The sequence below is a fragment of the Ovis canadensis genome, chromosome 2 (assembly GCF_042477335.2).
Source record: "Ovis canadensis isolate MfBH-ARS-UI-01 breed Bighorn chromosome 2, ARS-UI_OviCan_v2, whole genome shotgun sequence".
NCBI lineage: Eukaryota > Metazoa > Chordata > Mammalia > Artiodactyla > Bovidae > Ovis > Ovis canadensis.
Window position 1 is genome coordinate 208,286,218 of NC_091246.1, and position 25,071 is coordinate 208,311,288.

Below are 25,071 nucleotides of genomic sequence, written 5' to 3' on the forward strand. Positions count from 1 at the left end.
CCAGATGCCATGCCTCCATTTGTAACCATCTCTAATGTGGCCCTGGGACTGTTTGCCCATCATGGAGGTTGTCATCCCAGTGGGAAAGCACCCCAAAGCAATACCCTAGAGCCCCTCCCATGAGTAGTGATTGCCAGGCACTGTTCCCCGACCCAGAGGAGGGGAGGCCGTGGTGTCTGCCTGAGAATCGCACAGTGGGGCTCAGGGGGTCACTCTGTTGTTCTGTGATGTGTGTGGCTTGCACTCAGGCTCCTGTTAGGAGTTCCATAAACACTGGATAATTCCAATTTGGTAAAAGAGTTTACTTCTCCTGATTCTTTTTCTTCTGTGTTAGACATGGTCGTCCAGTCCGCTGCATTCTAGAACGAGGAGAAGACATATTAATAACTGGAGGCCGCCACCCTTACCTTGGAAAGTATAAAGTGAGTTGAGGTGGGGGTGGGGGGCTTTGTGTTGAAATATAACATTGCAGAAAGGCAGAGGGCAGCATCTGGCTACTCTAATGGGGATTAACAAGGAGCAAATCAAGAAACTGTGCTTCAACTTTCTCTTCCTTGTGCTCACTATTACTGGCTGGTTCAGTGAAGCTTCTCTGCTTTGCCCAAAGATGTCAGTTTGTAAAAAAATTACTAGCTGGTAATTGACTGCTACAGAGTGCAAAACTGGAAACATAGGAGTATGTACATACTTCCATAAAAGTAGATCTGATAATCACACTATTCCCAAATTTTTATATGTGGGTGGTAAAAATAATTTCCATAACAGTAATGTTATGGAAATTGCAGTTGTTTGCCAACAGGTTTTTCATTTTTCAGTATGTCAAGGGTATTTCCCTGGTGGCACAGATGGTAAAGAATCTGCCTGCAATGCAGGAGACTCAGGTTCAATCCCTGGGTCGGGAAGATCCCTTGGAGAATGGAATGGCTAACCTCTCCAGTATTCTTGTCTGGAGAATTCCATGGACAGAGGAGACTGGCAGGCTACAGTCCATGGGTTCTTAATGAGTCGAACACAACTGAGCGACTAACACAGTTTTCATTTTGGTTAAACTCTGTCCCAGAAATTCCTAATTCTTAGAAAAATTTCCATAGCAGAAAATAAGTATTCTTTTGCTTTATAAAAATAAGTTTACTTGTCAGAGTGGGCTAACTGAAAACTCTTAGGGACTTAGACCTTTTTTGTGTTAATTGTTGCTCAAGTAACAGCCCAGTGCAATCATTGGAGGGTGCGAGTGGGGGGAGATGAGAGAACTCTGCTACTCATTCACAGACTCAATTATTTTTTATCTAACAATACCACCATCATCCCCTCAGGTTTAAATCTACTAAATTAAATAAAATTTAAAATTCAGTTCCACAGTTGCATTAACTGTATTTCAAGTGCTCAGAAACCACCTATGGCTAGTGGCCGCCATATTGGACATGTAGATAGAGAACACTGCCATCATCACAGGAAGTTCCATCAGATAGCACTGCTCTAAATACTCTTTGTCTTCCCCTGGCCCTTCTGCAAAGGATGAAAGACAAGGGAAGGGAAGAGAGGGGGAACAGAAGTGTCGTATGGGAGATGTTTTAAGCACCAGGCCTGGAAGAGTTGGTCCTTTCCTTAATCAACATATTAATGGCCAGAACTTTGCCACCTACCTGCAAGGGAGGATGGGAAATGTAGTCTTCCAATGTGCCCAGGATGAAAGACAGCAGGATTTGTTAAACACGTTGCATCATTTCTACCACAACTAGTGTACCTGTTAGAAGGTAATGAATGGATCTTTTTCCACTTATATTCACCCTAAGCTATATTTTGAATTTGGTTTAGTTCAGTTGAAATTAATTGAGGAAACCTTTGTCCTAAAGGAGATAACATTTTAGTAGTTGAGGGAGAAATGAGACTTATACATATGAAATCATTATGAAAGCATAATAATCTCATGTTAAAACTATGGCGAGAGATGAGTATGGGCTGGAGTGTATACAGGATACTTCTTAGAGAAGGTGAAATGTAAATGACCTTTAAGAATGGATGGGCAGAAAGAAGTCATACCAGGTGGTGGGACAGTAGCAGCATAAATGCAGAGGTGAGTTACATGTGGCATGATTATTAGGAACAGGAGTAAGGGGAGAAGGAGAATCAGAACCCCAGAGTGCTTACTGGAAAGTAGTAGAAAGTAAGGTTAGTTGGGTTAGGTGATGACAGTTTCAGAGTGACCTGAGAATCCCAGGATGCAGGTTTAAACTTGATCTCATAAAGAGTGAGACTGAGTAGATCCTTGACCAGTCAAGGGTCATAGCCAAACATGAGTGTTTTGGGGGGAAAATAGGATGACACTGGGCAGGATAGCTTAGGGAGACAAGAGAATGAAGGCAGGCAGACCACCAAGAGGCAACTGATGTGTTCAGACATGAAGCAGTTGGGGTCTGAGCTGCGACAGTAAGATGTGGAAAGAGATGGGTCCCAGAGCTATTATGGTATAAAATAAAATAGAATTTGGTGACAGACTTAGCAAAATATAATGGAGAAAAACAACCACAAGCATGACTCAGAGGTTTCTAGAAGAAAGAGCCAAGTTGGATGAGGAAACAGTTTAGAGGGACAGTGATGAGTTTATTTGTGTATTTCAGAAAGAAGTGACCACGGGATATTGTTGTGGGAATATCCTTCATCGATATGGGACTCTATTGAAAAGACTGGATTATAATTACATAAACTGTCAGCATAGTGGTGATTAAGACCATGAGAAAATAATATGTTCTGATGGAGGGTGGTGTGAGGATAGGAGATGATATTAATAGTATTTATAATAATATTAGTAGTCATTTATATTTAGGAAACTTGCTAGGTTTCAGTCACTTACCTGTGATTTTCTGCATTACCTTATTTACTGCCATGTCACAGATAGTCAGAGAGGTTATATAACTTGCTTGAGATCATAGAGTGGGTTTCATGGCAGAATGAGGACTCAAGCTTAAACTGCTGAATTCATAGTTTCTGCCCTTGATTTTGGTTTGAATTTGGTTCAACAAAAATCATTAAAATGAACTTTACTAAGTTCAGAAACATTGAATACATTTTAAAAGCAAGGAAGATATTTATTAAAAGACCTCTAGCAGCACCAAATGCTGCTGAGAGTTGTGATGAAATTGGGCCCTATATGGGTAAATTGTGTGGAATAGTAATACATTATGTGCAGGACACCAGATTTGGAGATTACAAGATCGCTGACTTTAGGGGAGAAGGTTTTGGTGGAAATATGAGGATGGAAGCTAGAATTCCAAGAACTAATGGCGAAAATGAGAGGTCAAGAAATATGCAGTTGATTTGGAGAAGACTGAACGGTAGTGACAGGTTAAACGAGGGGTTTTTATTTTGCTTTTATATCTTTCTCTACCCTTTCTTTTTATTATTATTACTTTTACTTTTTACTATCTTAACCATTTCTATGTGGTTTTGATTTGCATTTCCCTAGTTATTTGTGATGCTGAACATGTTTCCATGTGCTTATTACACATTTTGTATATATTCTTTGGAGAAATGTCTATTCAAGTCCTTTGTTTATTTTTTAAGCAGGTTGTTTGGGGTTTCTTGTTGTTGAGTTGTAAGAGTTCTTTATACATCCCAGATATTAACCCCTTATCATATACATGGCTTGCAAATATTTTCTTCCATTCTCTGGATTGCCTTTTCACTCTGTTGACGGTGTCCTTTGATACATGGAACTTTTAAATTTTGATGTAGTCCAATGTATCTCTTTTTGTTTTGTTGCCTATACACTTTTGGTGTCTTATCCAAGAAAATGTCAAATCCAATGTCATAAAAAATGTTCATCGATATGTAGACAGTTCACCAGTGACAAAGTAAAGTACACTTTAGAGAGACTTGGCACCCAGCACCAGGATCAAAGGTCCATTCTCTTTCCCCAGGTTGGATTCATGAATGATGGCAGAATCTTGGCCCTGGATATGGAGCATTATAACAATGCTGGTGCCTTCCTGGATGAGTCATTATTTGTAAGTGTTTTAATGAGCAAGTGCACATTCTGGAAAGTGTTGCATAAAATGATTTAATTAAGAAAAATGTTCAATGGTTAAATGATATTTAATTATAAAAGCCTAAATATTCTCATTGCCAGGAGCAAGTAGCCACATGTTACTTACTGGTGCCCCCAAAGATATTGGCTAAGTCTACATCTGTGTGTTATCTCCATGTTTCCCAAATTTTAGAGCTCTTTCCCAAATGCAAGCATTAGACCTTAACCTTGACCCTATTGATATTTTAAACTGGATAATTCTTTGTAGTAGGGGCTGCCCTGTGCATTATAAGATATCTAACAATATCACTGACCTCCACCCAGTACGTGTCAGTGGCTCAGCCACCCTCCAGACTTAACAACCAGAAATATTTCCAAACATTGGCGAATGTCCCAGGGAGGAAGACGGAGAAATTGCCCCTGGTCGAGAACCAATGCATTAGATCAAATATCATTTTTTTTCCTGTTTTTCAAGATATCTTATTCACTACATTCTGTAGACTGAGTTGATGAATGCTTCAAAGACTTTGGAAAGTTTTAAAACCTGGGAGGGGGGGAGATGCATTAGCTCTAATATGAAAATTAAAAAATAACTTTAAAAGAAAAATTATTCAAATCCTTAAAAATCATTTTACAGCAAAAAATGCATTTAATTTGAGACATGGGTCAAGGTTAGTGTGTTTGATATGATACAGAGAAGGTTGTTCATTTCTGGCTTGGTTTTGATCTGAGGTCTCAGGATGGTAAAACAGGCCCAGAAGGTTGAGGGTCTTATGTCAACTCTGGATTTTCCCAGGTAATAGAGATGGGACTTCTGAAATTGGAAAATGCCTACAAGTTTCCCAACCTGCGCTGCCGGGGGTGGGCGTGCAGAACCAACCTTCCGTCCAACACGGCTTTGCGAGGGTTCGGCTTTCCCCAGGCAGGGCTGATCACCGAAGCCTGTATCACAGAAGTGGCAGCCAGATGTGGGTTGCCCCCTGAGAAGGTAATGCTGAATTTGTCTCACAAAGGATAATGAATTTTAGAGGTGGGAGGGCCATTGGAGGTCTTCATGTTGAGGAATTTGAGGTCCACGGGGGCTACATGATTTGCTGGAGTTAACCCAGCTGACTGGTTAATACAGAGCAGGACTCTAGAGTTCAGGGGCCCTTGTCTTACTCAGGTTCCTCCTCAGAAGTCATGGGAGAAGGTACTGAGGCATGAGCGCTGGATTCATTGGTAGTGAGAAGTCTCTATTGGTTGGGGGTATAATTGCTACCATAAGTTCTGTCAAAGCCTGTTTTCCTCTGCTTCCTTAACATCGCAGGCAGCTGCCATTTGAGTCATTTCAATTACTTAAATGGTCTTCTTTTGGTTCTGAAAGTCTTGGGCCAATATTCATTCACGCGCAAGTTCAGTTCCCTTCCCAGGATCCTGGCATGGCGTTAGGGTGGGAAGACGGTGCACTCTCTGCCCCTTTCACCTCCCCTGTGCCTTCTGCTCAGGTGTTGGGCAGGGAGGAGGAGGAGAACCAGGGCAAACAGACAGCATTTCTGCCACTGGCTTCTCCCAGTAAGCTCTCTGTCCTCTTCTTGGTTAGTTGAAGCCACTCTTTGAGTATGTCATCTCTTGGCTCCCTTTCTGCCAGCTCTCTTAGAAATGGACAGTTCCCTGTGAGAATTAAATTTCCAACTGATCCTGAAGCCCCTGCCTCCTTGCCCGCTGCTGCCTGGAAAGCCCAGGTCCCCAGTGCATCCATCTCCTTCTACCCTCCCCCGGCCCCGCACAGGAGTCTGGGTCCATAGACCGGAGCCATCGTCTTTCTGCTTTGAACTTGTAGGGAGCCCTTAACCCTCCCTTCCTGGCCGTCTCACCACAGCCTCCTTCCCAGATATTCTGGCACATTGGTAGCGGTTGGAGGAGGATCAGCAAATGACCTCCCTTCACCCCCAGGGAATATAGAGGGGAGAGGAGCCATCCTTGAAAAGACCACCTTCTCTCAACAGCTCACTGACATTCAGCTCTCCTTTTATAGTGATCTGGGAATTTGGGGAGGGGAAGGTGGGAAGAAGATAGGCCTGTAAGGCTCCTGTCAGCTTGGAGAGTAGCCGGCCCTAAGTTAGCTGAGAATGTGATCAGCGGGGAATGTGAGGCACTTGACCTTTTGTTCTCAAAAACTGGTGACTAACAGCCTTCGTTGCCAGTTCCTATCTGGGAATTCAGAAAGAATTCTACTCAGTGCTTCCGACGTCCTGAGATAGAATTTTTTTTTTATTGGATTTTCATCCTAATTATAAGTTTTAGTTAAACAAACTTTAATATTTTCATGTTTGCAAGTGTGTGGTCTTCTCTTGCCAAAGCATCTGGAAGATATCAGTCATGTGGATCATGTAGGCTGTAAATTAAACTCAGCATTGCCTTTCAACAGACACTCACAAGCACACCTAGAATTAAGGAGTCTACAGCATATCTAGACTGTATTGAGTTATATAAGAAGCATAAAGAAAGGAGTCCTGCCTTTGAACTTACGCAAGAGCAGTTTCAAAAGCATTTAAGTGCTAACACATTAGATAGAAGGTCTGAGTAGAGGAAGAAGGGAATTTTGAGCTCAGTTTGCATTTTCTAGAATGAGCAGAATTTGACTAGAAGGACAATGGGTGGAAGAGACTATGTCGGCCGAGTGCCTCCTCAACCCTTTCGGTTCCCTTCTCTTTTGTAGGTCCGAACAGTAAACATGTACAAGGAAATTGATCAAACACCCTACAAACAGGAGATTAATGCCAAGAACCTGATCCAGTGTTGGAAAGAATGCATGGCCACGTCTTCCTACACCCTAAGGAAAGCAGCTGTGGAGAAATTCAACTCGGAGAATTACTGGAAGAAGAAGGGGCTGGCAATGGTCCCCCTGAAGTTTCCTGTTGGCGTTGGATCAGTTGCTGCTGGTCAGGTGAGTTCTTCACACAGACAAATGCAAAGGTGTTGAGGAAACTTTCCGTGAAGGTAGATATGGTTGTGCTCTCCAGTTGTTAAACTTCTCCAGAGTGGTGCTCTGTCCAATAGGTTCTCTCCAGAGGAGACAAGAGCTGCTTTGCCCACTGTACCAGGTTGGTGACAAGCATTCTTGCTAGGAAATTAGGAGACCTGGCATCTACTCTAGGCCCTGGCTTTAAACAGCTGAGTCAGCTCACTCCAGATCACTTAATATAAAATAAGCCTAGGGACCACCCACTTCCTAGGTGGCACTAGTGGTAAAGAATCCACCTGCCAATGGAGGAGCTGCAGGAGACTCTGGTTTGATCCCTGGGTCAGGAAGGTCCCCTGGAGAAGGGCACAGCAACACACTCCAGTATTCTTGCCTCAAGAATTCCACGGACAGAGGAGCCTGGTGGGCTAGAGTCCATAGGGTTGCAACGAGTTGGACACCAGTGACCCCTAAGACTCCTCTTCAGCTACTCTGATTCTGTGAGGTAGAAACAGGAAGTGAAGTAAAAACAGGAAACTGCAGGGCGCTCAGTGCCCCTCCCCTTTTTGGTGGTGCTCAGTTGCTAAGTCATGTCTGACTCTTTGCGACCCCATGGACTGCAGCACACCAGGCTTCCCTGTTTGAGCAAACTCCCCATCTCCTGGAGTTTGTTCAAATTCATGTCCATTGATGATGGTGATGCCATCCAACCATCTCATCCTCTGTCACCACCTTCTCCTCTTGCCCTTAATCTTTCCCAGCATCAGGGTCTTTTCCAGTGAGTCAACTCTCCCCATCAGGTAGACAAAATATTGGAGTTTCAGCTTCAGCATCAGTCCTTCCAGTGAACATTCAGGGTTGATTTCCTTTAGGATTGACTGGTTTGATTTCCTTGTTTTCCAAGGGACTCTGAAGAGTCTTCTCCATTACCACAGTTTGAAAGCACCAGTTCTTTGGTACTCAGCCGTCCTATGTTCCAACTCTCACATCTGTACATGACTACTGGAAAAACCATAGCTTTGATAGATGGACCCTTGTTGGCAAAGTGATGTCTGCTTTTTAATACACTGTCTACATTTGTCATAGCTTTCCTTCCAAGGAGCAAGTGTCTTTTAATTTCGTGACTGCAGTCACAATCAGCAGTGACTGTGGCTGCCATTACTTAATATCTGCCCTCCATAGGAGGTTATGTCTGTCTCATTTCCCTTATCAGAAATTTATTTTAAAAAATAGATTAAAAATAACAGTGATTTCTGAACACATACTATGTTGTAAGTTTTTAGATTTTTATTGCATTCAGCCTTAAGGGCAACCTATAAGATTTATAGTTTTAATTTAATGATGAGAATCTGAGGTTCCAAGAGCTTTAATAACTTACCCAGAGTCCCACAGCTGGTGAGAAAGGTGGAATCTGGGCTAGAACTCAGGTCTCAGAGGCCCCATAAGCTGTGCTTTGTCAGCTACATCAAGCTCTCCCCATCCACATTCCCATAGCATCTTCTGATGGGAACTGAAGTGGGATTCAGCTCAGCTGGGAAAAAATCAGACAACTGCCAGCAGTACAGTTGCATCCTCAAAGGCTTCTGAGAAGCTCCGCCGGCCTCCCCCCTCCCCTCCCATCCTTCCCTGAAAACCAGCTTATGTGCTTAAAACATCAAATCAGGGCTGATTCTTGGAGGTGAATTGAGGAGTTTGGGATCAGACAGGCTGCTTCCTGGAAGCTGTACACCGAAAGCCTCTGTTCTGAAGAAAACCAGAGGAGGGAACTAGAGCCCCTTCTGTATATGCAGCCCTTGGTGGAGTGATTTGCAATTTCCCACTTGATTTAACCGCTGTCTTCTTTCTGTTGGCTGGTGTGGTTCTGTTTCATGGAAGGCAGAGCTGAAGCCCACGAGGTTCACCATCTTGCCCAAGGACATCCAACTAGCGAGTGGTAGAACCAGGACTTGACTTCAGGACTGTGCTCCCGACAGCTGAGGGTATCCAACACCCCTCACTTACATTTATTTATTTCCTAGATGGGGGCACTGAAGCACACACAGTATCTAAAGAACCTCTGTATTCCCAGTGCCTATATATGGCACCTGGCGCAGAAACAGGAACTGTTAGTTCGCTCAGTCGTGTCTGACTCTTTGCGACCCCATGGACTGTAGCCTGCCAGGCAAGAATACTGGAGGGGGTTGCCATGCCCTCCTCCAGGGGATCTTCCCAACCCAGAAATCAAGCCCAGGTCTCCTGCACTGCAGGCGGATTCTTTCCCACTGAGCCACCAGTGAATCCCACTTGGCCCAAAGGCAGAACTCAAACGTTTGAAAGGCTGAGACACTTTGGGAACCTGTGGGATTACCAGAGTACACATCTCACCAGCACGAGCAGTCCTTGGTGGATGGCTTAAATTTCACAGACTAGGTTCCCAGCTGATATTGGAGAGCCATCTGTTCCTGCACACCAGTTGTGCTGATTTCATAGACGTTGCTTGGCGGAATTATCTTTGTGGCACTCACAATGAACCAGCCATTGGTACTGCTTGGCTGAACCAAATTTGATATGTTAAGTGGCCCAAGAAGACTGCAGCAGCACATGGGACAGATTACTCAGCCATCTCAGATAGAAAGGCTGCCCTGCCCGCAGGGTCACACAGGGAAGAAATGCAGAGTCCTCTGTGATTGTTGCCCAGTCACGTGTACCAGCTACAAATGTCACCCACAAGCAACTTCTGAATTGCTTGCAGAGCCAAGGAGGCCAAATAGAGAATTTACAAGCTTGAGGAACAGCTTGAATGGCTATACCGTTGCCAATTCATTCATCAAACTTTAATGGAGGTACTGTGTTACTCTGCACGGGTACCTTAGGACACTGGGCTTTCCTTCCGGGGGGGGTGGCGGGGGGAGGTTTACATTCCATCAGAGTACAGAGAAGTCCACAGAGTGGAGTCCAGGAGCAGCCACTGCAGCTGGCAACCCTTGCTGTCTGGTGCTCAATCCCCCAGGGAAGCCTGCGCTGGGCACTCTATAGAGGATATCATTCCTTATCTTTGTTGTTTTGAGAATAAATGGCCAGGAGCACAAGACAGTGTTTCCAGGACTGACTCGTCAACAGACAGGAAAACCTGCTCTGTTGTGTCTGCCCATGATTATTATGACAACGATGCCTTTCCTAAGGTTCTAAGTTTCTCCCTTGGGCAGTGAGTGTATGTGCCTTTGTCCTCAGAGAAAGTGCTCCTGTGTCCCCATTTCCTGTGTACATCCCTCGGCTGTTGACCAGGTGGACAGAGCGAGCACACGTTCACTGTCAAAGTGCCTGACTTGGAATGATGATGGCTTCTGAGCATTGTTCACTGGAGTAGTGTGAACCTTCAGATGCCAAAGAAGAGGCAGTTCTCCTGGTGGCCCATGGCCCACGGGTGACTATAACAGCCTTTCTGGTGGGCAAAGAATCCATCTAGGAATACAGCCCTTTCCTTGGGCATATCCGATGATTGGGTTGACCCAATTCGTCAACTTTCACTTTTGACCAGGGTTGTTTAGAGTGGTAGAGGACCCACCTGCCAATGCAGGAGACAGAAGAGATGTGGGTTCAATCGCTGGGTCAGGAAGATTCCCTGGAAGAGGGCATGGCAACCCACTCCGAGCAGAGGAGCCTAGTGGGCTACAGTCCATGGGGTCACAAAGAGTTGGACATGACTGAAGCGAATTAGCACACACCTATGAGTAATGTAAGGTTTACTAAAATTTTAGCTTCAATAAATGGAAATTAGCTTGTTACCAGAATTTTCTGAAGACTTGACTTTTCAAATCCCAGACCATTATACCACTCTGCTTAGAAGCTTAGATATTAAGAAATCTAGCTGGTAGCTTTCAGTGACACCTCTCCTCCCCGCAACCAGCTGACCCAGGAAGCAGCTGCAAAGGTGTGCCTTGTAAGCCTCCTGAACCACAATGGAACCACAAGAAGCATTTTCTCTAGGACCAGTGGCTGTTAGTATTGCTGTTACACTGGAGACTCAGAGAAAAGAAGCCTTTCACATTTTTTGCAGTCTCTTGGGATTTCTCAGTCTCCCAAGACATCTCCATAGCCCCTAGTGTAGCACAGGCAGGCTTGGCAAGAAGGCACTTTGCTATTGATTGTAAAATATGCTTAGCTTAGAGCCTGGTGTTCTGATCATAGCAGCCTTTTATTCTATGTTAGCTGTTGTTTCCTTCTGTATCCCTGTGGGCAGCTCTGCAGTTAGATAATATTGCTTCCAAGTTCTTTTCCAACTCTAAAGCCCTGTAATTCTGAGCCAAGATGATTGCAGGCAGGCTCAGCACATTTTGTAGCAAAAAAAGTAATATCTATCTGCCCCATCTTATTTGGATTTTTATTTTTGCGTATCTATTACACACCTACAACTGTAAGGATATGTGTTCACGTAAACAAGTCTTTCCCTTCTCCCCCAAACAATCTATATGTGACTTTGCATTTAAAACAGATGGCCTCTCCCTCAAAACCCCCTAACTTAGATTATTGTTCCACCCTGGGTCAGAGGGATCTTTGAAGGTACCAGGGCCTCAATTGCCCTCCAGAGGAAATAGTAGCGTAAGCAGCATAAACCTGCCCCAGAGTCACAGCCATCCAGCAACAGGCTGGCCCTGCCCTGTACCACTTGCCCTGGCTCTGCTCAGCGCGATGAGGGGTTGCCTATATGTATTGTGGCAGAGATGGAAGGACGGGTTACTTCCCAAGGGAAATATCTTCTATTTGATAAGATATAAGATAATATCAATAAAAAAGATCATAGCAATTGTTTCCTTTTTTTTGCTTAGGCTGCTGCCCTGGTTCACATTTATCTGGATGGGTCTGTGCTGGTGACTCACGGTGGAATTGAAATGGGGCAGGGGGTCCACACTAAAATGATTCAGGTAAGAATGCAAGTCATTGGATGAAGCTGGATGTGTGCTTGTGGATGTGTGTATAAGGGAGAAACGAGGGGTATACATTTTCTATCCCAAAATAAAAAGGATTGGAGACTTTAACTTTGACTGCTTCAACGACTAAGCTCTTCGCAGAAACGGGGTAATCAAGCCAGTTCGGTAACTGACCCTCCTAAAAGAATGTGGCAGAATAGGCTATGGTTGTCTTATTGCTAAAGAAGGTCATAGATCATTTGCTGCTTCCCTTTGAATGTATTAACAAATGTGTTGGGGTTTCTGGTTTTTTTTTTTTTGAAACTTTGCTGAGAAATAAAAAGATGTGTAAATTCTGATGCATTGCATTATTTTTTGCCATTTTTATAGTAGGACTCTGAACAACTGGTGATATAAAGCACATTTGATAATTCTAACCAAACTATCACTTTTCTTTTGGCTCAATTATTTTAGAATAAGTTTTAGCTGTTTCTATTTTGATAATAATTATAACATTACAGATTATAAAACATTTGAAAAGGAAACCTTTTTTTTTTAACCCCGCACACTTTTACCACTTAGCAGTAAGTGGTAAAAGTGTTTTGTGGTTTTTCTAATTTGACTTTTTTTCTTTTTCAATGACTTTGACTTTCCTTTTTCAAAAAACCACAAGCACTCTATTTGCATAATTTTGTATCTTGGTTTTTTCCACCTATCTTGGTATAGAAGGAGCATTTCCTCCTGTCATTAAGAATTTTTTGCAATCATAATTTTTAATGTTGCATGTGGATGTATGTATAATTCACTTAACCATCCCCAGTTGTTAAACACTCTAGTGGACACTTTTGTCCATAAGCCTGTGAGCAAATCAATGACTGTTTTTTAAAATAAGTTGTCAGGAATGGAATTACTAGGTCATAGAATAAATCTTAAATCATTTGGCACTTATTACCAAATTGTTTTCCAGAAAGTATCCATCATATTATACCACTAGCCAACATTCTATGTTACGGACTGTTAAAAAAAAATCCTAGATAATGTGATAGATGAAATTACCTCATTATTGCTTTAATTTGCACTTTTCTGATTATAGGGGTGCTGGTTATATATTTTCTTTCATGTTATCACTCGCTTGAGAATTGTCTGGTCATTGCTTTTTCCCTCTCTGAGGTGAGATTTAAGTGTTTTCCTTATTGAGCCACCAGAAACCTGTCTGTTCTAAGCCTATACACTTTGTGCAGACAGTCTTCTGAGAGCCAGTGACAGGGAGGGTTCTGTATACTTATGCTGTTGCCCTAGTTGTTGGCAAACTCTACTAAGCCATACTGCTAGCAGGAAAGAGAATCTGGGACCAGCTGAGACTAGTAGTATGATTTTTGCCCCATCACTAAACGCAAAGGAAGAATGTAACAGCCAGCTAAGTCCTTATGCCAGCCAATGGCACTGGCACTATTTACTTCTGGGATCTCGAGTTGGCACTGTTGCTTTAACAAGGCCATTGTCCTCTTTTTGGAGCGTCTCCAGAAATCTGGATAAAGCATCTCCTCTCTGATGAAGTCAGCTTTGCTAGAACTGTGCAGAGGTGTAAGAGAGGCCTCAAAGGTGTTGATTTCATGATGATGAAGTTATAAAGCATTTCTTCCTGCCTTGACTTTGGAGGGCTCACCTCCTCTATAGGGTGCTTTTGTACAAAAGAATGTCAAAGAAGAAAGTGTGTTCAGGGCTGTAGGGGCCAGACCAGCTGCAGGGTTTTAGACAAGAGGGACTTCTTGTGGCTGGAGGGAATCATGGTCCTGTCACTGGTCTCTGCTGGGTGTGGAGGGCTCCACATACATGCTACCATGGGGTATATGCACAGGTCTATGCCTAACCAAAGAAAAGTGAAAGATCTCTTCTAAAATCCAGGTGGTGAGTCGTGAGTTAAGGATGCCGCTGTCCAGTATCCACCTCCGGGGAACAAGCACAGAAACCATCCCTAATACAAATCCCTCTGGAGGTTCTGTAGTGGCTGATCTCAACGGGTTGGCAGTAAAGGTAAAAATCATTGCAATGGGGCCTAGATCATGAACTCCATCAATGCTGGAGCTCAGATGTTGAGAATCCATCCAGTTCTTGTCTCCTTCTCACCCTTCTTGGGGGAAAACTGAGCCTTCCCCCAGCTTGGGGGCTCAATCAGTATTCAGCACTGGCCATGCTCCCAGGTGGAAAATGCCACCCCCTGTCTCCCTCACTCCCGACAACTCATTGATCCCCACATCCTAATCCATTCTGCCTAGAAATCTCTCTTTCTGGTTCCAGGTAGCAGTATCATGGCTGCTTTGGTTCAAGCTCATGCCTCTTGCCAGGGCCATCGCAAGGCTCTGTCTGTCCACCCCAGTTTCCCTGTCTTTCACTCTCGCTTCCCGCAGCCAGAGAAAGCTTCCCCACAAAATAAATCTGACCACATTGTGCTTACAAATGGTGGCCAGTAGTTTGCCAACAGTTTTTCTATTAAGTTCTGAGGTCTCAACAGGGCTGTACAAGGCCCCCATCCTAGGTGGTCTGTCTTTAAGACTAGCTCGTGCTTCACCCCTACCCCCATGAGACTTTTCTCATCACCTCTTACAGGGTTGGTCTCTTCCTTCTCCATGTTCCATGGGCCTCTTAAATAAGCCTATGTAAGGTCACTTATCATGTGGTTTTGAAGTTGGTGTTTATGATCATAATTTTAACTGAAAAATTTCCCTAGGATGCTTGTCAGACTCTTCTAAAACGCCTTGAACCCATCATCAGCAAGAATCCCAGAGGCACTTGGAAGGATTGGGTAAGAATTACTGTTTCTGTGTGTAACGTTAGAAAAAAAAAGTAGAGAGAGTGAGAGAGGAATCTGTGAGTCAAATATCAGCCGAAAGGGCACATTAAAAGGTATTACACTTACATTATGATCGAGGCCTTTGGCTTTTGGCTCTCAGCATGTGGAAATCTTTTCATAGGATAATGGCAGAACTCCTGCATCTGGGACAATTCTCTGTTAGAGAACAGAAGGTTCCTCTTGTTTTAAGCAAGAATTAATATTTCTTCCTAAGGAATCTAGGTATTTTCTTGATACTAGCTGTCAATCTGTTCTCTTTTTGGGGGGTTCTATTGTTCCTAAAATTGGAAGATAATACCAGAGTCACTCTGTAAAAGTCATATTAGCACTCATTTAGAAATAGAAAGCCAAGCCATTTGGGTATATATTCAACTGCTCCCTTTGATCTACTTACAATCTAGTTGGACAGGAAGACACATTCTAAAATCAACTAGGAAACCATTCAGAATAATGGGTTTTAAAGTACCAGATGGTGTGGAATGGATACCCACCGAAGACTGGGTGTATTTGTCATACCGACAGTTCTAGGATGTTAAGTCACGTTAAAGCACTGGTCTGGAGGAAACAACATTGGGAAATCTTACTTAGAAATGGTCCTGCTATTCCATAGCGTTAGGACTCATTCTGTAATTCATATTTATGAACGCTCTCAATCCTTTCTGGGCATCTTTATTTCTGCCCTCTGCCCAGTGCTGCCTGAGAGAGTCTGACTGGAGAAAGATGGAGTGCAAGCAAGTCCATCTTCCACCATAATGGAATGCTGCCCTCCATCCCATTTTCTTCTGTGATGGCTGCACTTCTCACCTTTTTCTTTCTCAGACCTAAATTGCATCCTTTTGTATCTTAGCCAGCTGTGTACGCTGCAGAGTCAGGAGAACTTCTAGTGTAAATGGTATGACTCAGCAAGATTGTACCCATCTCTCAGTCTACTATGGACAGTGAAAGTGAGAGTCGCTCAGTTGTTTCTGACTCTTTGAGACCCCATGGACCATACCATCCATGGAATTCTGCAGGCCAGAATACTGGAGTGGGTGACTGTTCCTTCTCCAGGGGACCTTCCCAGCCCAGGGATTGAACCCAGGTCTCCTGCATTGCAGGCAGATTCTTTACCAGCTGAGCCACCAGAGAAGCCCAAATGGGTACTTAATAATAAAATTAAACATCTGACCACCTTTGGTTTCCTGAAAGGTTCCATGTTAATAGGCTAAGTCTTTCCAGGTGACTGGATGAAATTCTTCACAAACAGAACATGTGTTGCCAACAGTAGTCCAGTCTATAAGTGTAAATTACTGTGAGAGTCATTTATTATGGTGATATGCACTGAACAAATGCTGTTCCTATAAGCACTGATCCACAAATTACCTATAGAATGTGGAAAATGCTGAAAGGAATACATTAATGTTGGTCCTTCCGTGTTTTCACTCCTGATCGCTTTATTTAACACAAAGTAAAATTAAAACGTGAGTCTTGAGTGACTCTTATTTTAAACATCTTTATTGCATCACATTGTACTCTTTTTTTTTTTCCAGGCACAGGCTGCCTTTAATGAAAGCATTAGTCTCTCAGCTACTGGATACTTCAGGTAAATAGTCCTTTTGATCATATGCTATGGAAAACAGCAGTAGTATTTGAAAGGAGAGTTTCATTTCTGTTTGTACTTTGGCAAAAAATGATTTTGTACCTTCTGTTAACCCACTGTCATAAAGAACTTTTAGCTGCTACCTAAACCAGATGTTAGAAAGCCTGGGGAAAAATAGACATACAAATAAAATACAGTTGAATCGATGATTCAAATCATTCAGTTCAGTTCAGTCGCTCAGTCGTGTCCGACTCTTTACGACCCCATAAACCGCAGCATTCCAGGCCTCCCTGTCCATCACCAACTCCCGGAGTCCACCCAAACCCATGTCCATTGTGTTGGTGATGTCATCCAACCATCTCATCTTCTGTCGTCCCCTTCTCCTCCTGCCCCCAATCCCTCCCAACATCAGGGTCTTTTCAAATGAGTCAGCTCTCCTCATCAGGTGACCAAAGTTTTGGAGTTTCAGCTTCAACATCAGTCCCTCCAATGAACACCCAGGACTGATCTCCTTTAGGATGGACTGGTTGGATCTCCTTGCAGTCCAAGGGACTCTCAAGAGTCTTCTCCAACACCACAGTTCAAAAGCATCAATTCTTTGGCGCTCAGCTTTCTTTATAGTCCAGCTCTCACATCCATACATAACTACTGGAAAAACCATAGCCTTGACTAGACGGACCTTTGTTGGCAAAGTGATGCCTCTACTTTTTAATATGCTATCTAGGTTGGTCATAACTTTCCTTCCAAGGTTTCCCCATCTATTTCCCATGAAGTGATGGGATCAGATGCCATGATCTTAGTTTTCTGAATGTTGGGAAAGCCAACTTTTTCACTCTCCTCTTTCACTTTCATCAAGAGGCTCTTTAGTTCCTCTTCACTTTCTGCCTTAAGGGTGGTGTCATCTGCATATCTGCTGTTATTGATATTTCTCCCAGCAATCTTGATTCCAGCTTGTGCTTCTTCCAGCCCAGCATTTCTCATGATGTACTTTGCATATCAGTTAAATAAGCAGGGTGACAATATACAGCCTTGATGTACTCCTTTTCCTATTTGGAACCAGTCTGTTGTTCCATGTCCAGTTCTTACTGTTGCTTCCTGACCTGCATACAGATTTCTCAAGAGGCAGGCCAGGTGGTCTGGTATTCCCATCTCTTCCAGAATTTTCCACAGTTTCTTGTGACCCACACAGTCAAAGGCTTTGGCATAGTCAATAAAGCAGAAATAGTATTTTTTTGGAACTCTCTTACTTTTTGATGATCCAGTGGATGTTGGCAATTTGATCTCTGATTCCTCTGCCTTTTCTAAAACCAGCTTGAACATCTGAAAGTTCACGGTTCATGTTTTGCTGAAGCCTGGCTTGGAGAATTTTTGCATTATTTTACTAGCATGTGAGATGAGTGCAATTGTGTAGTAGGTAGAGCATTCTTTGGCATTGCCTTTCTTTGGGATTGGAATGAAAACTGACCTTTCCCAGTCCTGTGACCACTGCTGAGTTTTCCAAATTTGCTAGCATATTGAGTGCAGCACTTTCACAGCATCATCTTTTAGGATTTGAAATAGCTCAACTGGAATTCCATCACCTCCACTAGCTTTGTTCATAGTGATGCTTCCTAAGGCCCACTTGACTTCACATTCCAGGATGTCCAGCTCTAGGTGAGTGATCACACCATTGTGATTATCTGGGTCATGAAGATCTTTCTTGTACAGTTCTTCTATGTATTCTTGCCCCCTCTTCTTAATATCTTCTGCTTCTGTTAGGTCCTTACCATTTCTGTCCTTTATTGAGCCCATCTTTGCATGAAATGCTCCCTTGGTATCTCTAATTTTCTTGAAGAGATCTCTAGTCTTTCCCATTTTATTATTTTCCTCTAATTCTTTGCATTGAACTCTGGGGAAGGCTTTCTTCTCTCTCCTTGCTATTCTTTGGAACTCTGCATTCAAATGGGTATGTCTTTCCTTTTCTCCTTTGCCTTTCGCCTCTCTTCTTTTCACAGCTATCTCTTACAAATAGGCCTTACGCCACCTCAGACAGCCATTTTGCTTTTTTGCATTTCTTTTTCTTCATAGTGGGAAGTATGAAGAGTTCCCTGGGAGTTGCCAAGGAAGGAGTGGTTGACGTTGTGTTGAAAACTCACTGTGTCCCTTAACTTAAGAAATGAAGGAAAAGGGATGCAAATTCAATCTATAGTAAGATAAATACCATTGTCTAGATTGGCAAAAAAAAAAAGAAATTTAACAGTATCTATGTGTTTGTTGTCAAGATGTGGAACAATTAGAACCCAGAAACTTTGGAAAGCAATCTATCAAGTTATTTTAATTGAGAGTGAAAGACATCAGGGGGCAGAGAGATATAGAGAGTTGCACCTGATTGTCTCTCTTTGCCAATTCTTGTGGGAATCTGAGGGCACTGGCAGGGATAAGCCCCTCCAGGCTAGGAGGAGAGGAGGAGAGAAGGGTAGAAAGTACTGGCCAGCTGCTGGCCTATGCTTCCCTTCTACCATGACATTCATTTGGTGTCCTTAAAGAAGAGTTGGGAACAGAGCAGTCCTTGGCACCTGATGGAGAGACCGGAGTGCTGGCAAAGAATGGGAGCCAGGGGGCCTGGCCCCACCTACAGAAGGCTGAACCCTGGGGCCAGAAAGAGAAACCAACAAGGGTGCACCTTTGATGTAGTATTTGGTATAAAATCCAGTTGGAACTCCCCAAGCCTGATTACAACAAAATTACATGACCCCATATTAACCCAAAACAATAGGATAAATATCCAAACGATCAACAGTTAACTTCCAAGCCTAGGGAGTTGGTGGTAGGGACTGGTTTCCTGTTTTTATCAGACAAAGTAGGTTTAATAAGAAAGAAGTAAATATCTATTCATTCCACAGCTTTACTCCTTATATTATGTGCTGCACATCTTTGAATCACAAGTGTACTCCTCTCGTTTTTGCTGGGTGTGCAAACTGGGCACAGCTCCTCATGGGTCTGTTTAATTATTGTGGTCTGCAATGAAGGGACTTGATCGTTTAACAATACTCCTCAAAAATTCTGTTTCCTCCAGGGGTTATGAGTCGAACATAAACTGGGAGACGGGCGAAGGCCACCCTTTCGAATATTTTGTTTATGGAGCAGCCTGTTCCGAGGTTGAGATAGACTGCCTGACAGGTGCTCATAAGGTCAGTACCAATTTGGGAAGGTCTTCGTCTGTCTGAGCACTAGAAAAGCACCACGTAATTGGCTAAGGATAGTTTCTCTGTGTTACCAAAGGAAATAGGAGCTCAGCAATCACCTTGGTGCAATGGTTAGAAAGCAACTGGCAGCCTCTCTTCTTTATGTCCTTGCCCTCTTAAATGGGCAAAGGTGTCCCTGCCAGCCTGGCTGGGCCTGCTGTCCTCTTCCTCCTCTGTAAGTTATCAGAGAACTTTTGGTTACCAAGCTGTAATGTTAGATTTAGTCTCTCCTCTGCTCTAAAATTTCATAATCTAAAATGGCAGTTTTTGCTGATGAACGCTGAGTTCTTGATTCAAAAGCTATCACCCAGCCAGCTGGACTCTGAGGGCAGAGTGTGGTGGTGGCCAGAAAGTTTTGCAACAAGGATCAGGAGGGCCATAAACATTTCCTGTTTTCTGCGGCATGTGTTCTATTTGTTGTAGTGGATTTAACCGAATACATTACATCCCTCAGCTGGAATCAAAGCCAAGTAAATATTTTTCTCTTCTGTTGTTTGCAAGGAAAAAAAAAAAAGACTACTTAAGCTGCATGAGTCTTTACATAATTTTGAAGTTATACATAATGAACTTTGTTGCTTCTTTTTCCTGAAATATAATGTGTCTCAACTTTGTCTTCCCAAGTTGTATTCATCAAACTAAACATTTTTACTTGATTTTAATTACTAGAACATCAGAACAGACATTGTCATGGATGTTGGCTACAGTATAAATCCAGCCCTTGACATAGGCCAGGTATGTGGAACTAATGTGCCTCTCTCCTTGTTTGTAAAAGTCAACACTGCTGGGGGGTCTGTCAGGAAAACATTCCATTAGCTTATTCATCTTCTTTTTTTAAAATATATATTTATTTGTTTGTTTTCAATTTTTTGTGTGTTTATTTTTAAATATTTATTATTTAGCTGTTCCAGGTCTTAGTTGTAGCATGTAGGATCTTTAGTTGCAGCATGCAGGGTCTTGTTCCCTGACCAGGGAACAAATCTGGGTCCCCTGCATTGGGAGGTTGGCGTCTCAGCTACTGGACCAACATAAAAGTCCCCAATTCATCGCCTTCTTGTGTTTGTGTGTGTGTGTTAATCACTCAGTAATGTCTGACTCTTTGCAGTTCCATGGACTGTAGCCCGCCAGGCTCCTCTGTCCATGGGATTTCCCAGGCAAGAATACTGGAGTGGGTTGCATTTCCTTCTCCAAGGGATCTTCCTGACCCAGGGATCAAACCCGGGTCTTCTGGACTGCAGGTGGTCTCCTGCATTGCAGGTGGATTCTTTACCAGCTGAGCCACTAGAGAAGCCCACCCATCATTTTCTCATTCTCTCCCTTTAGTCAGAATCTTTCTGTTCAGGACAGCCGTAGAACTCAAACCTCTTATTGTCTAAAAAAGGGAAGGGAACAAAGGTGCTGTAGTTTTTGAAGAAATGCGCCGTCTGTGACTGGTGAGCTTGAAAGAGCAGCACTGAGCCTAGAGGTAGCAGCAGGAACCCCCCACCTACGGGCTGGAAGTAGGATCCAGGACTTAGTGCTGAGTCCAGGGAAGGTGATGGCCTCTGGCTTCAAGGTTGAGCTAACAAACATCAGATAGTTACAGCACAGCTGCTGATGGGTAGCCTATTTTGCCCACAGATATTTTATAATTTAAATTTGAAATAATTAACAAGATTGAAGAATCACAAGCTGTTTTACATGAATTTTCATGTGTCTAGTATCTCTTGGATACACAGAAAATTTGCCAACACTGGAGCTACCTTTCCCCAAGGAAAAGTCTATTGGCTGCATCTTTAAAGAGTCACATGCTCTCTGGAAGCTTCCCTCACTTTCTCTATCTGCCTTGGCACCAGTGGGCCATTCAGCTTCCTATTTCCAATGGAGGACGTAGTCAGAGGGACCCTCTGATTAGGACCTTGACAGGAGAGTGGGAAGAACTTATGGATTGGAGGAGTCAAAGCAGGCAAAGAATGAGCAGGAAGAGGTATTCTGGGTAGGAGGAAAATGGAGGGAATCAACCTAAAGAAAGAGCTGAGATTCTGCACACCTTGTGTTCAGGGCTGGCAGTGAGGATAAGCTGATGGCAGCAGTCACCTGTGTGACAGGGGCGGGATGTGAGGCTGGAGGTAGGGAGTGAAAGAGGGTCATGTTAGTAGAAACCTCGCGAGACAGCTGGAAGGGACTTGGCCCGGGAAGGGACTTAACAGCTGGAAGGGACTTGGCCCAGGGAGCGGTCTGGAGTGTTAGAAAGACTGTTCTAACATTGTGGTGGAGAAGAACATCTCTGCTAGTAGACAGAAGTGAAGATGGAGAAAATGTGGCTGCAGGAAGGAAGGAAGGGAAGAGAAGACCCCGAAATCAGAAGCCTGCATGGAATGGTAATTTCATCCATGTGCTAACGTCTAAGAGCTGGAGCCTTTTAAAGCTGTAAAGGAAGCTCAGGGAGCACACAGTTCAAACCCTTCATGTTACGATCGAGGAGACAGTCCAGAAATGTGAGGCCAGCCAGCTGATGAGCGAGGGGTTGGGGGTGAGCTACCAGGGTTCCAGAGCCTTGAGAGTCTCTCCTGGGGTGCTGAAGTCTATGGGCAAACTGTCAGAGAGAGTTTCACCTGCCTCGTAGGCAGAAAAAAATCAAGATGTTTGGCTACAGGTTCTCTGAGGGCTCTTCTGGAGCTGCAGCTTTAATGCCAGGCTGAGATTCAAACTCACATTCTTTGACTGAATTTAGCGCTCAAGGGAGATGTTCAGACATGCTCTAAAGTGAACTTGTAAGTAAACTTTCAGAGACAGGCTCCAAAATATGCAGAGGACCCTCTTAAACTACATTTTTAAAATTCAGGCAAACAGCATGAAGTTGAAATGCTGCTATTGGCTGTATTTTCTCATATATGGAATTTTTCTTTTTTGCCTCAGATTGAAGGTGCATTTATTCAAGGCATGGGACTTTATACAATAGAGGAACTGAATTATTCTCCTCAGGGTGTCCTGTACACCCGGGGCCCGAACCAGTATAAAATCCCTGCCATCTGTGACATCCCCATGGAGCTGCACATTTCTTTGTTGCCTCCCTCTGAAAACTCGAATACTCTGTATTCGTCTAAGGTAAGCTGTGCTCCATGAATAAATGAGTGTTTATGTGATATCTGTGCTGGGAGGGAGGGGCTATATTAATCTCTTGGTTGATTGGGTTTTTTTTTTTTTCTTTCTGGGAGTGTAGGGGGAAAAGCCCAGTTAAACATTTTAACTTTAAAGTAATTAAACGTTATAAATTTCTTTAAAAATACTCCAAATTGTGGACACAAACTACTATTATCATCAGGTTGCATCTGATTTTTCATCTTCATGCCAGGAATCAGCCTCATGCCTCTATCTGCTATCTCCCTTTGGGGTCATTTCCTTCTGCTGGACTGCTCAGAATAGAAATACTGAGCTAAAAGAATGGATTAGTTTTTTAAAGGAAAAAGTTACATATGTAATATTTAATGTATGCATACATGCACATATATATTCATAGATGTGCATGTACATGAGATACATACATTCATACACACACACACACACACACACACACACACACACACATACAGAGAAAGAGAGAGAGTCATAATCTAGTTGACTTGTTTCCCTACCAGGGTCTGGGAGAGTCTGGGATATTCCTGGGGTGCTCAGTGTTGTTTGCCATCCACGATGCAATAAGTGCAGCACGACAGGAGAGAGGCCTGCCTGGCCCACTGAGGCTCAACAGCCCACTGACTCCAGAGAAGATTAGAATGGCCTGTGAAGACAAGTTCACAAAAATGGTACGTTCTGCTTCAACGAGTCTGAATTTTTTCCCCTGTGCTTGTAGCTAAGTTTCATTAGCCCACCATGGTGGTTTTCCATGGAAGAAAGGTTGACAGGAATCTGAAGACAACTGAGAGAGACAGCAGCCTGCCTGCAGTGGGGTCATTTCTACACCATTTAAAAAGAAAAGTTCAGTCTTCATTCGGCAATTGTATGCTCCTCCTTAGTTTTGTTCCCTTCCCAGGACACATTAGTCAGAAGTTCAGGAACTATGCTCTGAGCCCAAGAAACCCAGGCCAAGAATATGGGCCACCCCAACATTCTTAACTTCCTCTACCCAAGCCATGGGAGTTTGTGCAGTTCCTGATCAGAACCCCAGAGAGCGAGGGATCCTTTCCCTCCCCCCAGTAGCAAGAATTCCTCCTGCAACACCCTGGTCAAGCAAACATCTCCACTCTCCGTGGGCATTTTCAGTGATGGGATTTTCAACTGTGGGAGAAGGTCATGCCATTCAGAGTGACCCCTTTAACTATAAACACTATTCCTTAAATTGAGGGGCGAGCCCTGTTCTATACAACCTCTCGTGACGGCTCTTCACGATACCCCTTAAAGCTCTTCCAGAGCCCCGGGAATCACCTCTTCAGTCTGGAGAAGCAGACGCTGACTCCACCTGTCCCCTTTCCCTCTTCAAGCCTGAAATGACTCTCCCAGCTGCCCTGCCAGCCCCGCCCTTGGTCTTCTCCTGGACTCCCCGTGTTTCTCCTGCTGCCATGGAAGGCTCTCTCATTGTCCTGGTCACCCTCTGGGTGGTTTTTATCCTGTTTTATAATCTGCTCTTTTTCACATGATGTAAACATCTTCCAAGTTGCAAACATGCAAATTTGTCTTTTTATTCCAGATTCCAAGAGATGAACCTGGATCCTATGTTCCTTGGAGTATACCCATATGAATTAAATACAAACCTCTGAAGAGGGGGTGATTCTTCCAACAAAGCAATTTATCCAGTCTCAGTGCTCTAGTGTGATAGGTCTGAAAGACAAATTTTCACAGTTCAGAAATCATTTCACAGAGTATTGCTTTTATAGGATGCTGATTTTAAATGTTCTAGTTAGAGTCTGATAGATATGCTTAAGCAATTTAGAAACCATATTTTAAATGGCATAAATGCTAACTGATTTCCTCTACAATGATATTCTTTATTATTCTGTCCTTTACTTGGACCCATCCAGCTGAATAGAATGGAAGATGATGATTTGTATGTGATTCATAGTTGTCTTGCATCCACCAACAGAAATTATACTGTTTAGTAAAAGGCAATTTTCTAAATAATTTTATTAGTGTGAAATGTAAAGTTGTCATTTTCTTGTCCCCATTTGCTTTTCCCCATCTGCTGTCAGAATGGATAGCAGGTACTATATGGAACCAAAAATAAAAACAGATAATTTGAACTTCATCAAAACTAAAAGCTTTGGTGCTTCAGAAGACACTTTGAGAAACTGAAAAAACGAACCGCAGAATATGGGGAAATATTTGCAAATAATATGTCTGATAAAGATATGCAGCTGCTACTGATAAATCACTTCAGTCGTGTCCAACTCTGTGTGACCCCATAGACGGCAGCCCACCAGGCTCCCCCATGCCTGGGATTCTCCAGGCAAGAACACTGGAGTGGGTTGCCATTTCCTTCTCCAATGCATGAAAGTGAAAAGTGAAAGTGACATCACTCAGTCGTGTCTGACTCTTCGCGACCCCATGGATTGCAGCCTACCAGGCTCCTCCATCCATGGGATTTTCCAGG

The 25,071-nt window shown here is 43.3% G+C and overlaps 1 protein-coding gene across 1 annotated transcript in view; it reads left to right on the plus strand.

The window, feature by feature from the left end:
- The window catches only part of AOX1 (aldehyde oxidase 1), a 69,884-nt gene extending 45,158 nt beyond the window's left edge, over positions 1-24,726 (plus strand). Inside the window, exons 23-35 of the mRNA XM_069577965.1 lie at positions 335-422; positions 3,918-4,004; positions 4,821-5,012; positions 6,726-6,953; positions 11,774-11,869; positions 13,760-13,888; positions 14,583-14,657; positions 16,235-16,287; positions 19,340-19,454; positions 20,175-20,240; positions 22,404-22,592; positions 23,123-23,290; positions 24,172-24,726. Of these exons, the coding sequence (XP_069434066.1) occupies positions 335-422; positions 3,918-4,004; positions 4,821-5,012; positions 6,726-6,953; positions 11,774-11,869; positions 13,760-13,888; positions 14,583-14,657; positions 16,235-16,287; positions 19,340-19,454; positions 20,175-20,240; positions 22,404-22,592; positions 23,123-23,290; positions 24,172-24,222 (1,537 nt within the window). The 3' untranslated portion in view covers positions 24,223-24,726. The remainder of the gene's footprint in view (positions 1-334; positions 423-3,917; positions 4,005-4,820; positions 5,013-6,725; positions 6,954-11,773; positions 11,870-13,759; positions 13,889-14,582; positions 14,658-16,234; positions 16,288-19,339; positions 19,455-20,174; positions 20,241-22,403; positions 22,593-23,122; positions 23,291-24,171) is intronic.
- The last annotated feature ends 345 nt before the right edge of the window (positions 24,727-25,071 follow it).